The sequence below is a fragment of the Benincasa hispida genome, chromosome 11, assembly GCF_027475165.1.
Source record: "Benincasa hispida cultivar pf3 chromosome 11, pf3_genome.v1.1, whole genome shotgun sequence".
Taxonomy (NCBI): Eukaryota; Viridiplantae; Streptophyta; class Magnoliopsida; order Cucurbitales; family Cucurbitaceae; genus Benincasa; species Benincasa hispida.
Window position 1 is genome coordinate 39,160,196 of NC_143488.1, and position 16,734 is coordinate 39,176,929.

The 16,734-nt window shown below is 33.8% G+C and overlaps 1 protein-coding gene across 1 annotated transcript; it reads left to right on the forward strand.

Moving 5' to 3' along the window:
* The first annotated feature begins 7,398 nt into the window (after positions 1-7,398).
* On the forward strand, positions 7,399-11,580 carry LOC120090026 (uncharacterized). The gene is made up of 3 exons (XM_039047512.2): positions 7,399-7,959; positions 8,311-10,820; positions 11,299-11,580. Exons 1-3 carry the CDS (start codon positions 7,773-7,775, stop codon positions 11,371-11,373), a joined length of 2,772 nt encoding a protein of 923 aa, XP_038903440.1. The 5' UTR covers positions 7,399-7,772; the 3' UTR covers positions 11,374-11,580.
* The last annotated feature ends 5,154 nt before the right edge of the window (positions 11,581-16,734 follow it).

The window sequence follows — 16,734 nt, forward strand, 5'->3', positions numbered from 1 at the left end:
TCATCGAAATTTGTCAATTTATGTTTTCAATTTCAATTTGGGACACATGTCTTTAATAAAATATATGATATTTCAATTTGGGACACATGTCTTTGATAAAATATCAATTTATGTTAGGGTTGATGCCCTAAATCTCGTAGGGTCCTATAGTTTGTAAACATTGTTAAATAAACTCATAATGTATTTAATAAAATATATGATATTTTATTCATTATCTATAAAATATATGATATTTTAGTTGCATTAACCACAAACTAATAAACTAACATTCGAGGTTATCTTTGTAACGTAAACATGTATGTAGAGACATACTAGTGGATCATGTTTAAGTGATAACCTAAATGGTCTGTAGTAGATGGATAAGACTAGGTACCTTATCCTGGTGACACTACGAGTATGGCACGCTTTGTAGATGTTACAATTTTTGTAAAGTGCTACAAATGATCTGATCTTGATCATTCATGTATAGACATGCAAGGGGATATTCTATACAAAGGAGTTTGTATAAGACCAGACCACGAAATGTTTAGTCTCATTATATAACGTCGTTCATAATAGAGACTTATATTTCACCAGGATGACCATAGGTAACATGACCTGAATCTTGAGTGAGTTGTGAACTCCTGCCTATGAGGGCGATCCTTTGATTTGTATGGGTGAGAGTGGCCAAATCGCCAACTCAACAAGCCTACCATTTTGGGGATTCGTTTGATTGCGGAGTTGGGAACATAGCTACACAAGATGGAATTCACTCCTTCCCCGAGGTAGAGGTAAGTAGATAAATTGCTCCCTTAAGGGCTGATTCTGAGTCTTGAACAATGTGGCACCACACCATCTCTTGGTCCGAGAGGGGTTTAGTCATAGTTGGACTATGATCTATTGTTCATTAAAAGGGTTAGTGGTATTTTAGGAGTTAGATGTAACTACAAGGGCAAAATAGTAATTTGGCCTAGCTGTACTTACGAGCAATTTGTGAAGGGTCTAAAGGAACTCTTGAACAAGAGAGCCAGTGAGCGGAAGCAAGATCGTTCCAAACCCATTGTGAAAGAACGACACATTTACAAACAAACAAGAACAGTTATGCATCATCGAGTAAATTATAGCATGCTTTCTTCTTAAAACTAACTAGAATCAAGTGACATGCCTTTGAAGAACTCTTCTTTGCATATTCCCTCGATCAACACCAGTTCAGTGTCCAAGCAAACTCGATCACGAGCACGAACACAATGAAAAATCAGTGCAACTCAAGAACTATCATATCCTCAAACCCAATTGTGTAAGACTCGATCCTCGACCCTCAAACAGAAACACTCGACACTACCACTTGGTTGCCTTGGTATTCTCGGTGTGAGAATCCAGGAGGTGTGGGCTCGGTGTAGATTTGGTAGAGGGAAGGAGAAACTCAATGATCAAGTAAGTGGGCAAATGTCTAAGTCTATTGTATAGACTGGGTACTCGATCGTTTAGTAACGAGAAGCTGTCGTCTGGTAAACTCGATGCCTTGTCGTTCACTCTCACAAAGGCTATTGTATAGCTTTTTCTTTCACTCGATCGTTATGTGATGCGATCATGAAAAAATGAAACCTTTTCACTTTTATTCATCAGTTATTAAAACTGACAGTAACTTCCCACTCAAACACGGTTAAAGGAGAAAATAATAACCAACCAAACAATTATCTTATAATTGTTTTATTATAAATAAATATAATAACTAATTTATCATATTATATTTATAATCTATAGTTTAAATATCATATCATATGTAATATTTAAACCATAGTTCTTTTCTCCTTTATGACATTTAATATAAATCATATTTATATTAATTTATCCATTTAATGTATCTAATACATCAAATCAATTATATCACATATAATTGAATCAATTTAATTATATCATATATAATCAAATTTGTCTTGTTAATTTGAACACTTCAAACTAACCCAAAAACTAATTCTCAACTTGAATCCATTGAGCTACTAAGAGGACCTTATGGACCTATAGCTTGAAGCTCCAACGGTACATGAATAACTAACTAAACTTTTTAACCACGATATCCACCATCCGTTAACTACCGGGCACTCCACTAAAAATCGATAGTTGCACTTTTCGCACTACAGATATATTGTTGTGTCCATTGGATATAACCAATCAACAGTACTATGACCCTTCACAAATCGCTCGGAAGTATAGCTGGGCCAATTTATCGTTTTTCCTCTGTAGTTACATCTAACTCCTTAAATACCACTGAATCCTCTAATGAACAATACATCATAGTCCTACTATGAGTGAATACTTCTCAGGCTATGAGAAGGTGTGGCGCCACATTGTTTAAGCCCCGAAATCAGCCCTTAAGGGAGTAATCTATCTACTTACCCTTGCTTCAGGGAAGGAGTGAATTCCGTCTTATGTAGTTGAGTTCCCAGCTCCCTAATCAAACGAATCCCCCAGCCATCTAGCCACTTGTACCCATGGAAATCAAAGGATCACCCTCATAGGCAGGAGTTCCCAACTCACTCAGGATTAAGGTCATGTTACCTATGGTCATCCCAGTGAAATGAAAGTCTCTGTCATGAACGACGTTATATAATGAGACTAAACATTTCTGTAGGATTATATCAGCCATAGCGAAAGCAACAAGGATCATTTAAGCACTCTAATTCATTAATTTTGGCAAAAAATAAAGCATGTTCTTGCAGAAATAAGTGAGTTTCATGACATACCTTTATAAAATTTCTTCAAAGCTCGATCTCCAACTGCAAGCTTCTCCGAATCTCATTGCAGACCACCTCAAGATCTTCCACACTATTCTCTTAGTACTTTAGATTGAGTTGTGGGATTCAAAACAAGCTTGAATCAAGGGGTTATGGAGAATTGCTCACAACAGCAATCTTGTTGAAGAACACTTTCTTCACCACGAATTTTCAACTAAAATTCTCTTGATTGCATGCCACAAATTCACTCCAATCTCTTCAATATATTACAGATCATCATGCAAGAAAGAGAGTTGCATGAGTTGCAGCTCATACTTGGAGTAATTATTAAAGGCAATGGTGATAGAACTTGTGTGAGCAAGTAGAAGATGGATAATGGAAAAACTTAATTTTCCATTTGTGCATAATGCCAATTTTTCAATTTCCATCAAAATCAATTTTGATTTTAAAACTGAAAATTTTATTAATTTTATAAAATCGATTTTTAAATAAAACTAATTAATTTAATATCAAATATTAAATTAATTTTGACACATATCCATCTTTATATATTTTAAATCATATTTAAATATAAATTCTCCTATTCTGTTTAATTCTCAAATTAAATAAGTAATTATATCTCATATAATTGCTAATTCCCTTAATTCTAATTTGAACGTTTTAAATTAACTTATCACGCTACTCTAGAGCTAATCCATTTACGAGATAGTAGGGGGACCTCGCAGACGTACAGATCATGGGCTCTAACGATTTGAGATTAATTGGCTAAATTCATTAGACCAAATTAACCCACATTCGTTAACTAATGGGTCACTCCACTAAAAGCCATAGTTGCACTCCCCTCACTGTAGATATATTATATCCATATGATTTAACCATAATCAGCAAGTCAAACTTTCACAGGTTGTTCGTAATAACGGTTGGGTTAAATATCAGTTTTATCCCCGAGATTATGTCTTATTCCTCAAGTTCCCACTAATCTTCTAATGAACAACTGGTTTGTGATCCAATCACTAAACCAAACTCTCTCAACCCAGGGAGAGGGTGAGGCCCCTTGTTCAAGACATGTATTCAGTACTTGAGAGAACAACCTTTCTCCTATCCCTAAATCGGGTAGGCGTGAACTCCGACTTGCACACTATGTCCCCAGCTATTTATTAGGTCTTACCCCTAAAATGGGAGGCTTATTGAGCCGGTGCTATTGAGCCAACCCTCACCTATGCAAATCTAAGGATAATCCCGAATAAACAGGAGTTCATAGTTAGCTCAGGATTAAGATCGAGTTACCTATGTCATCTAATTGAAATAGTCAGTCTTATACAGTAAACAGCATTATAAAGTAAGAGTGATTTATTTCTTGGTCCGATCTTATGCAAACTCATTGCATAGGACGCCTCTACTCCTCATGTCATATCATGTACGAATTAGGATTACATCATATGTAGCACTTTACAACTCTTTGTAACAACTACAGAGTAGCCGCATCCAATAGTGTTACCAGAATAAAGTGTCCAACCTTATTCATGTACTATAGATCATTTGACTATTTACTCGAACCTGATCCACTCTTATGTCTCCACATAAAGTTCAAATACTCATGTAATAGTCATGGGTCTTAGTTTATTGGATTTAGACTTTCATATGTACAATTTATAAAATCAATAATAAGTTTATTGATTATAGAAAATATTTATCATTTTACAAATTGCGAGTTTTAGAACATAAAACCCAACAATTTCGTGATCCGGTCTTATACAAATTCCTTTGTATAGGATACTCCCGCTCGCATGTCTCCACATGAATGATCAGGATCAGACTATTTGTAGCACTTTACAACACTTGTAACATCTACAAAGCGGGTCATATCTGTAGTGTTACCAGGATAAGGTTTCTCTCCTTTATCCATAAACTACAGACCATTTAGGTTATCACTTAAGGCACGATCCACTTGTATGTCTCCACATACATGCTTAAGTTACAATGGTAACCAGGGATCTTAGTTTATTGGTTTGTGGTTAATGCAACTAAAATATCTCATATTTCATAGACAATAGTGAATAAAATATATCATATTATTATATCACAAATGTTTGTTCATACACGTGTTTACAAACTACAGGACCCTACGAGATTTAGGGCATCAATCCCAACAAGGTCATCGTACTGTTGATTGGTTATATCCAATGAACACAGAAATATATTTGTAGTGCGAAGAGTGCAGCTGTCGGTCTTTAGTGGAGTGCCCGACAGTTAACGAATGGTGAATAATATAATTAAAGAGTTTAATTAATTATTCATGTACCGTTGGAGCTTCAAGCTACAGGTCCATGAGGTCCTCTTGGTATCTCAATAGGATTTCGTTGAGAATCAGTTTTTGGATTAATTTGAATTGTTCAAATTAATAGAAGGATTTAATTATATATGATATAATTAAGTTGTTTTAATTTAATGTATTTGATACATTATAGCTTAATAGAAGGAAATGAGTATTTGAATGAGATTCAAATATAGTTTCTATGAATTGGATTCATAGTTGTTAAATTTAATATAAATATGATTTATATTAAATGTCATATAACAGAGAAAAGAAACTATAGTTTATAATGTGTGTGATACAATATTAAAATATAGGTTGTATGTTATATTTGATATAACATATAATTTAATATATATATATATATATATAATATGATAAATTAGTTATCATATTTATATTTATATTATTATTATTATTTTAATAATAAGGAAAGGAGTTACAACTCCCTTCCTCTTCATTCTTTTCTCTCCACCCATGTAACTGGATGGTGGTTATTTATGGTAAGGAGAATAAAAAGAAAAAAGATTTTCTTCTTCTTTTTAGCTCTTGGTTGGACAATTGAGAAAGAAAAATTCAGAAGTGGTGTGTGTTTTGTCTTGGGTTTTTTAGAGTTCTCAATCTTCCTCCTCTACATTAAGTTTTCCCTCTTAACCAAAATAGTCAAAGCCCACCACTCTTGGGTTCTCACCCTGAGAATACCAAGATAATTTTTGTGGTAGTGTCTGATTTTGTTCGAGATTAATCTTGAAGAAGGTCTTCAAGAAGTTTGTGATTTGTTCGAGGGAAAACCGTGAAAAAAGGTCTTCAAAGGTGAGGTTTCTTGAAACCCTTTCTAAAGTATGTTGTAATTTAGAAACAAATGCATATCTTGTTTAATTGTTTACTGTAAACTTTGTATTTAATGAAAATGGAATTTGGTCGATTTCTACTGAAGGTTCTCTCTCATTAGAGTTCCTTCAATGTCACCCTTTAATTGGTCCTAAATTTAACTATTTGTAATTTCATCATTAATTTGAAAAATGATGTGACAATTCGTGATTGGTCCAAAAAATTTTCATTCAACAATGTGTTATGTACGATATATATTATTTTTTATATTATATTATTACAAAAAAGAAGAAACAAGAAATAATAAATAGTTATCAAACAACTTTCTGGTTCTGTTTCTTTTTTTCCAATAAATGAGAAATTAAAATAGTTATCAAATATATTTCCGTTTTTAATTCTTAAAATACAAGAAATAAGAAACAAGAAACAAGAAATAGGAAATGAGAAACGGGAAACGAGAACCTTATCAAACGAGCCCTCAGTGGTTTTGTTTTTTAAGAAAAAAACTTAAGTTAATTTGTTCTTAATACCCAATTTCAATTCCAATTTTTTTTTCTTGTAAGTTTAAGCTAGTTTTTTTTTTTTTTTATAGCAATTTTTTTTTAAACTTAAATCAGTTTATTTATTTTTAACATAAACTTAGTTTAAGCTAACCAATTCCAACTCTCATAAGTTTTAGTTTAATTTTTCAAATCAATTTCAATTCCAATTCCAATTAAACCGACAAAATTTTCGTAAGGGAATATTTTAAGTCTTTTTTGAAAAAAAGAGTAATTTTTATTTATCATTCTTAGTTTTGAGTAGAAGAAAAAACTCTCCTAAATTTTCAATAACAGTTGAAATTCACGAAAAATTTTTCATTTTCCAACTTACAAGGAAATTTCACATTAGAGTTTTCTTTAAAATAAAAAATTTTCGATTACAAAAAATCCCAATGAAATTGTTTTTCCATAATAATAATACCAACAAATGTACTATAAATATTGGTTGAAACTTATCAAAAACATTGATACAAACAAAATAGAAAAATGAAGTTGGGTACGAAAACTTGTGAGATAAAAAATGTAAAATTGAAAGCACTTGAATGAGAGACAAAATAATATTTTTATTGCGTGAAGTCCTCCACATAAAATCTAGGTTTAAATACTATTTTTGTCCCTGAAATTTAAAATTGGTTATATTTTAGTCTCTAAACTTTTAAAATGACTATTTTAGTCCAAAAACCTTTTAAAAATGTTCATTTTAATCTCGGTTCTTGAAAGGATGATTTGACAATTTTTCTAGGATGAATTAGGCACCCATGTGGATTGGCGGACTAGAGTGTGTCGTTCCTTGTTCTCTAATGCGTCATCGTGCACCACTCTCTCTTGTCGGTTCTTCTTCGATACCACCTCAAAATGCACCTCGACCTAAGAAAATAAACAAAAGCGATCCTACTACGTCGTCTGTGAATCAACTTGAACTTAGCAAAATTCTATGCCATTACCCTAATTCTTAAATTCTCTATTTAAAAGAAAAATGCTTGCTTAGATGATTTCTGTTCGTTGAATTCTTTTCCTTTGTTCCATTGGGATAGTTTCAGGGAATTAGGGTTGGTGATTTGGAAATTGATAAATTCAAAAAAGTAACGGCTATTTTTCTCCTCCTTCCACTTTCGCACGCTTTCTTACCCTTACATATTCTTCGGAACTCCAACGGTCCAATCCAAAACCATCCATTTTAAATTTCCTTAAAGCTCCCTCCATTACTCTGAAAACTAGCCGTTACTAACCGAGAAGCTAAAGAATCATCATCTCCACCAAAACCCCTCTCTCCCCTTAAATATTTTCGCCGACTTTCCATTTCTGATACACACTTGGATCTCTCAAATTTCTCTCCCTCTGCATCTGAATTCTTCACCCAATTCCATTTCCATGGCGCTGCCGTCCAACAGGTCGTCTTCTCCGGCCATGCTCTCCGGAAGAACAAGCCCTAATTCTAGAAATTCTGAAATCAGCAACCCCGTCCGCCGGAGCTTCTCTGGTAACCCCTTTTCAAAGCCATCGATCGTTGCCAATCCGAGGGGCTTAAACCCTATCACTCCGGCGAATAGTCCCTCTGGTTTGTTTCAGTATTCTCCATGCTTAATTTCTTTCTAGGGGTCTTAGAGTGGTTTAAATCTGTTCGGTTAATGAGAAAATATTAGAGTTTAGGGTTTCTAAAGAATATCTGCTCATTGGCATCTTGTTATGATCTTGCTCTTTTCCTGCTTTGTTTCTTCCGTTAGATTTTTGCTTGGTTCAAATTTGTTTGTTTGCCTATATAAAGTGGAAGAGAAAGGTTGTTAGGGCTTATTCTGTTCTTTCTTTCTTTCCCTGAAACTTCTGCTATATGTGTTTCTGTTCTTTCTTTCTTTCCCTGAAACTTCTGCTATATGTGTTTTTATTTGTTTCTTTGAATAAAATATGTCAGATTATCCAAGAAGGAACTCTGTGAGCAGAGAAAATTCATTTACTTCTCGCAACATCCAGGAGAAAGAAAATGAAAAGGATCAGAGTCCGAAACCCGTCCGAGTTCGTTCGCCGATGGTCGGAAAATCATCGAAGCATTTCATGTCTCCTACAATTTCCGCTGCCTCCAAGATTGCTGCATCTCCAAAGAAAAAGATTCTGGGCGATCAGAATGAGCCAGTACGGTCCTCTAATTCATTTTCCGGCATGAAGAGCTCTTCACTCAACTCAGTGAATCAAAGTTCCCAATCATCAAAGACACTTGAATCCGATACCAACCCTCAAATTCCTCCTGTTTCAAGTTCTAAATCAACAAAAACAGTGAGATTTGGTGGTTTTGAGGTCATTTCTGATTCGCATGACGATTCAGAAACCACTTACCGATATGACTTGAACCCGGAGGTGGTGGCAACAATGGCGGTCGAAGCCGATATGAAGTCCGAAATGGCCCCGGTTTCAAAATCTGCCTCTGCAGTAGCACCTCTTGAATCATCTAATTCTGATTTTGAGGTAATCTCGATCTCGAACAAGGATTTAGACTCTCCTCCAGCTAGGAGTAATTTAATTGAAGATGTGGATTGTGTTAATCTTGACCCAAGTTTTAAGATCAGTCCAATTTCTTCTCCAATGATAGCACCTCTCGATGATGATCCATCAATCCCTCCTTATGATCCAAAAACTAATTATCTATCTCCAAGGCCGCAGTTCCTCCATTACCGACCAAACCGAAGAATCAATCGATACGAACCAGAAGGCAGACTTGAGGAAAAGCTCTTTTCCTTTGCCAATGTTTCCCAGTCCGAGTCCATGGAGGAAACTGACTCTGAAGATTCACCAAAGGAATCTGATGAAGCTTCTTCCAATGAATCGGAGATGGAAGAAGAAGAACAGGAAGAGGAGGAGATTAATGTGTCTGAACAAAGCCCCACAGAAATGAAACAGTCATCGAAGCTGCACTTTTCAAGTATATTCAAGACCAGTTCTTTGCTTTTGATTCTGTTTACTGCTTGCTTTTCAATTTGTGTAGTGAATGTCCATGATCCAAATATCTTCCAAAGACCAAGCTCGTTAACAATGGAGGATGAATCTGAAATTTTCGGGTTTGCAAAAACAAATTTCAATGTGTTGGTTGGGAAACTTGAGGTTTGGCATGTGAAATCCATCTCTTTTATTTCTGATGTGGTTTTCAATTTCAGAGGAGGGCTGCCATTAATTCATTATGAGAACCAGACTGAGTTCTTCAATGAATATTTCAACATGAATGAGCAGTGTCTTGTATTATCTCATCAGACTGTGTGGGAAGAAGAAAACAATTTGAATGTAATTGAAGCAATGAAGGATAGAGAAATTGACATTTTTGAAGAACCTATTGAGAAAGAATGTCAGAATAAAGAAGAAGAACAAGAAGCAGAAGAATTACCACGAGAAATTGGCATTGAAACTGATGAAAGAGAATCTGAGATCGTAGAAGAAGAAGAATTGTTTCAAGAGATTGAAGCCATGAAGGTGAGAGAAGAACAAGAACAGGAACAAGAAGATGTGTTGCAAGAGATTGAAGCCATCAAGATGAGAGAAATTTTCGTGGAAAATGTTGAAAGAGAATCTCAAAATGAAGAAGAGCTAGAAGACGTATCATTTCAAGAAACAGAAGCCAATGCCAATGAAGAAGAGAATGATGAGGCTTTTCAAGAATCATTACAAGAAACCATTGAAGAGTCAGAAAATTCAGCTTCTGATAAACTAACTGAAGAAGAATATGTCCAAGAGAAACCTGAGGAGAATTTCAAATTTTCTTCGTTGTCTGATTTGAAATTTCATGATCAAATAGAACAAGCAGCAGCAGCAGCAACAGGGGAAACAGAGGAAGAAAAGAACACAGAATTTCAGTACCAGTTACCTCCAGTTTCTCCTCCAGCTGCTGAACATCAATCTGATTTTGAAGAAAAAAATGGTGGCAAAATCATCGATCTCATCAGAACAAAAAACGGAATCTCTCAGGATTTCACACAGAACACAGCTATTATAATATCAGCTATTCTGCTGGGTACTCTTATTATAGGACTGATTTATGCCAGACAATCAGGCTCAAAACCATCATCATCCATGGCGGCCATTGCTGAAGAGGAAGAGGAGAAGCAGCCATTGGTGAAAGAGGAGAAGATGAATCAGAGTCTGGTGGAAGAAGAAGAAGTAGTAGAAGAAGAAGGACATGAAGAAGAAGATGATATGGGTGGAGAATTTTGCTCTTCTGAAACGAGTAGTTTCCAATACAGCAGCATGAGAGAAGAAGATACAAAAGCAGGGAAGAGATCGAGTGAAGTTCAAAGCCATAGCCATGGGAGGAAGAAGATGAGGAAGAATTCAAGAAGAGAATCAATGGCTTCTTCTTCTCTAGATGAATATTCAGTGTCCACTTCGGCTTCTCCATCTTATGGGAGTTTCACAACCTATGAGAAGATCCCAATCAAGCATGTATGTATCTCAAATTTGTTTGTTTTTTTAAATAATTATAATGATAGCAGTTTTAAAAAAAAAGAAAGAAAGAAAGAAAGAAAAGAAAAGAAAAAAGAAATGAGCTTACTTAGAAAGTTTTTCTTTCTTTGTTTAGGAAGTACGTAAATTTATTTTAGAAAATCTAATTTTTAAAACAATTTTAAAGTACTGTTTTAAAAAATCCAATTTTAAAGATTATAAATTTTTATAGTTTTCAATTCTGACTCAAAAAACAAATTTTGAAGATGATATTTGGTTGTTTTCACTTTTTTTTTATAATGTATTATTTTTTCCCTAAATAATAAGCATACTAAAAATGTTTTTCTTTGTTTATTTAAAATAGAAAGTATTTACTAGTTGTTGAAGTTGAATCAACTAATAAAAAAAAATAATTTTGAGACAAATATTTTTGTTCTCTTATGCATGACCGTTTGTTGTTTATCTTTTTATTTCATAGGGAAAAGGGGATGACGAGATTGTGACTCCAGTCAGACGCTCTACTAGAATTAGAAAGCAACACAACAATAGTTGAATTATGTGAAGTGAATGTGCTTATTTGTTGAAATTTAGAATATTTGGTGCATGTAATTAATCGAGTTCAGTGCTATTTAGAATAATAGAGCTAGAGAGCAAGGCAACCATAGTTGCTATTCATGTGTTTTGACTGTCTCTTTGTTGGACTTGGAGAGTATTTTGTGCATATATTGCACTTTCCATTATCTATTTTCATTCTAACAAACTCCACAAAAATTTTTAGATACACTCTAATGACAAAAAAACATGAGAACAAAGATTTATTCGAAAATCTTTTTCACCTTCCTTCTTTTGCTTTCATTGTTCTTTGTTGAACTCCTTCATCATAGTGTGCCCACAACTTCTTAAAGGTTTCAGCACACAAATAGGATGATAGTGGGATCCCTTCCCTGGTAATAGAAATATTCTGTCCAAGGTTATCTAGTGCAACAATCACGTTGACTCCTATAAATTGGAATGTTCTTACTAGCTCCATCGACGAACAACAACCTGAACAACTTGGGACAACAGATTTATGAAAGTCAACCAGGTGATCTTATTCGATCTCATCCTTGTTTGTCTTATTCTATTTGATGAATTTTCTTGCTTTTTTTTTTTTTTTTAAGAGTTTACCTTTTTCATCTCTTTCTGTAGCTAATTTGGAATCTATAGTTTTGATACTTCTTCAATTTGGGCAAGGTTCTTTAAGTTCAGTTCTTGCTTTGTCAATTAGACACTCCATGGTTGAAAGAATATGCCTTTTCTTTTCTTCTATTTGTTTTTTTTTTCCCTTAAGACATACATAGTGTAGTCAACCAGACTGAATCAACTTTTTCTTTTTTTGTGGCAACTGATGGATTTGAATTAAAGACTGGTGATATTTGACATGATCAAAAACCTTTGTTAATTAGAAACAATGGAAAACTTTGCCGATCCTCTCCGAAATTCATTATAGATGCTTTTCTAATTCATAATTGATAGACGTTGCTGCATTACTGATATTTTATATAGTATCATGGTTTGTTGAACTTATAATTATTGTGGCTTAATGAAAAGGTTGTTTGTGGCTGGGTAGCTATATTAGTCGCAATAGTTCTTTATTAGTAAACTCTATGGCCTCGTTGTTTTGTTAATTGACTCCCTGCTTCAAGCTCGCCCCCCAATTCACACACGCTCGTTATTCTCATTTCATCTTCGTGCCCATCTTTTTAGGACAGGACAAAGATTTTGCGCCGAGAAGGTTTTTAGAACTTTTGGCTGAGCTCGAGCTCAGTGGAACTCTAGTGTGTATAGTGCCCGGTGGAGGACCTGTGGACTGTCTTGGAGGTATGATTTTTTGTCACCACGGAACAAACAAGCAAGTGGGAGATAGTAGATGACTATCGTATAGTCGGATGTTTGTTGTTTAGAGAAAGGTACACAATTGTGTAGGTTTTACTAAGCGATCGTCTAGCAAATATTAAACGAGATCGTTTAGGTTTGCTCGGCGCGCTAAGCGATCATTTAGAAAAGGTGAGCGATCGTTTTGGAATCGCGTGCGTGGTTGTGCGATCGTTTAGGATGATGGACGCTATCGGATAGGCTCGTCTCAACGTTAAGCGATCGTGAAGTTTTTACACCATGAGCGAATTTTCGAAAGGTATGAAAGCAAAAAAAGTACCATGTTTGTAGCCCTCGTGGTCGTCCTGTCTCTTGCTTTCTTTTGAGCCACTATAATTTTTTGCCTTTCAGTATAATTACAAAAGGGAAGGGGGGGCCTCTTGTTGCCGATTCCATAAATTAAATGTGTGACAATTGAAAGGTAATCTATTTCCTTCCCACATCTCAAAATCTAAGCTTACATATGCTAATTTGTTGTCTGACCTTTCTCTTTTGAAACCAAATTAGAAATCAATGTTGCTGGTCAAAGGTCAAATCGTTCTTAATGTAGAATTGGAAGTGAGACAAAGCTAGTGTAGATCATCATCATTTTTGTATACATTGGACTAACTAGCTGTAAAAGGTTCTGTATTTGTCTTTTTCTATTAATCACTAAATTTTGAATTCTAAACTCTTTTTGTTTTATGATTTGGCAATTATATGTCATAGAAGAAGATATATGGGGACAATTTTATGAATTATACTTCATTTGATAGTGTGTCATTAACCTAGAACTCTAATTTGGATTGTCTTTTCTTATTTTGATAACAAGCTTGATGTTGTATACTTCTGGGAGACTTTGCTTTCATGAGTGGATTATTTTGAACTTGTAAATGGTACATTACCTTAATTTTCATTAAATTAGAAAATTATTGTTAGATGATGAAGAAGAAGAAGAAAATAAACATTACTTGATTATGCTTCATAGGAATTTTTCTCTAGGAGAGTTGTGGGTAGGATAGTAATTCAATTGCATATGAGTTTTGCTTTTGTTGATTATGTTGCTTTAGAATTTTGGGCTTGTTCTATCAAAGATGGTGCTTCCTATACTACTTTGGGCACTCTCTTGACGCAAGTAAACAATTAAAATTTTTCATTTTGTACTTTGTAGTAACATGTGCATTTGTGGTATCTTTAGGTGTGAAAATCTTCTCTCTAATCTTGGACTTTAGGTTTTCATTTAATTGATTGTATATGTTTTTTTTTCTTTGGCAAACTCGCAACGTGTCCTCCCCTTTTTCACCGCAGTTCATTTTTTTCCTTCTTGAAACCCAGTTGTTGAATTAAACATCGAAGATGGAACCACCATCGATCTAAATAGGTAACTCCTTGATAGTTCCCATTTTTTGTTTCACTTATGCAGGTCATGGCAAGGGTGATTCTCTCTACCAAGGTTTGTTGATGTTCCTTTTTCTAGGAGGATTGTTCTTGGTCGTGTTAGTTTTTTTCATTACTATGAAAACGCTGGGAGACGTTTCATAGCATTAAAATTGTGTTATAAAAATGAACTTTTTACAGCGTTCGTAGCGTTATGATTTTCAATAATATTCCTACGACAACCTATTGAAAATACAATAGAAAGTCAATGTTTGTTGTCGTGGTTTTAGAAAATCCGATTTTATAGATCATAAATTTGTTATCCCAAAGAGCTTTGCAATAGTTTTGAAAATATATTGAATTTGTTAAGCCAAAAATAAAATTTTTAAGATGATATTCGGTTTTTTTAAAAAAAAAAATAAAAAATTGATAGTTGGTAATGAATGTTTACACATGTAGAATGTTGAGTGTTGTCGGTGGCAAGGTCCAAAATCCACGAATGGGCTCAAGTCCCATAGAATTGGGAGGATGCACTGGAGAGCATGCTCCCCAAAATGATTGAGTCGAATCCTGACTGGCACCGTGCAACCTTGAGTGTCAGAAACATCCCTAACATTGTTAGTGTTGCACTAACTAGAGGCATGTATCATCAAGGCTTATAAATAGTCTCACTCAACCACCCTAAAGGATCAGGGTAAATAATCTCCAAAGAAGAGATCCAACCTTACTTTTTTTTAGTTTGGTTGAATTAAACACTTCTTGTACTAATTTAGGCATTAGAGTCATTAAAGGTTGACACTACACATGTCTGAGGATCTCTTAAGCATATTAGTTCGAAGTATTTTAAGACCATACCAAGGAGAAGCATGCTGGAGGTCAAGCCTACAAGAGCTTCACAACAAAGTCCAACATAAACAAGATCCAAGTACCAATAATGTTAGAATTTATATAAAAAAAAATGTCAAGTGTAATTGTAAACGGATAGAACAGCGAATACTAATAATAATAAATTTTGTACCCAAAAACAAAAATAAGACTAAATAAAAATTGAAGCAACTTTCGTTAGGTTTGAAAGTAGTAGAGACACCACCAACTGTCATCCAACAGCCGGGCAGATCCAGAAAGCCCTTATCTACCGTTGCAGGGTCCGTACATTTTGGTGGGTATTATATTGCGTCCGCCTTCCGTACACCATTGTCCTATCTAAAGATTAAAATATCAACGTACATTTTAATTTTATGAATTTATCAACAAAATATTGCACTAATTTTATAAAATTTCTTTCAATTAAGTTAAATTTGTTTTTTTCTCTCAAACTAAGTTATGGATATTGTTATTAGTATTCTCTTGTTCATATTAGATTTTAAATAGAAGACATTTTTATTTATATTTTACAGGTATTAAAAAAAGATGTAATGATTTTTAATACCGATATTGAACCCTTAGATTTGTGGTAGATACATCAACATATCAACAGATCTTTTCATCATTGGCTCTATCAAATTATCAATTACGTTTTTGCTTCTACATTTCCTTGCATAATATAAAATCGTTTAACACAATGAGAATGACTCGTTATATGATTATAATATAACCAACTCTTCTCAAATAAGCGAGTCTCGCTAGCATCAATTGCACTAATTGAACTTAAAAAACCTCATACATTCGAACAGTCACGTCCTGTCAATGAAGGACAAAATAACTTAAAAGATAAACATTATATAGTTTTTAAAGTTCCTGTATGTTTACAATTTTGTAGATGGTATCATGTATATATTACTTTTTTTTATACATTGATCAAACCCTTATGTGAACGGATGCAACTATTCGATGTATAACTACCTCCTCCTAACAAGCACGTCTCATCAGCTTCAATTGTATCTATTGGACTTAAAAGACACCTAAATTTGAATAATCGTGTCCTATCAATGAATGACAAATAGCTTAAGAGACCATATACATTCAAACAGTCACGTCTAATCAACAATAAGGCAAAATAGGCATTAACTAAAAAAGTAGGGGAAATAGGTATGTTAAGCTTCTCCTTCATGGCCCATTTTATATAAGTATAAGTTTAATTTTAGTTATGAGAACTGATAGATGTCTCAAATATCTATTATAAACATTTGTAGTAAATTAAAATAAATCAATATTAAAATATACACTAATAACAAGAATATATAGACTAGTTTGGAAGTAAAACAATTTAATTATGAATTTTAAATATATGTTATATTTTTTATTCATAGAAATAATATATGTCGATATCGTTATATTATCAAATTGAAAATTCTGACATGGACATCAACGATGGTATTTCAATCCTTGTTAAAGAAACATTTGCTTTTTTATTTTAAGGAAAAAAGTGATGGTTAAAAGTTGTGTTGTTTTCTTAATTTATTTAAGAAAAAAAATACTTTTGAACGATAAATTTATTCAAGTTATATTAATTTTAACTATAAAATTTCAACTTTATCGAATTGTATCCCAATTTAAACAAATTTTCAAATTTTGACATTCAATTTTAAAAAGTGTGGCAATTTTAACCCTCTCTGAAAGTTATCCCTCTCCAACTATCTTAAAAAAAGTTGTCTCATGTGGGTTTATAGAATTATGATAGATATACGATATGAAATTAATAAAA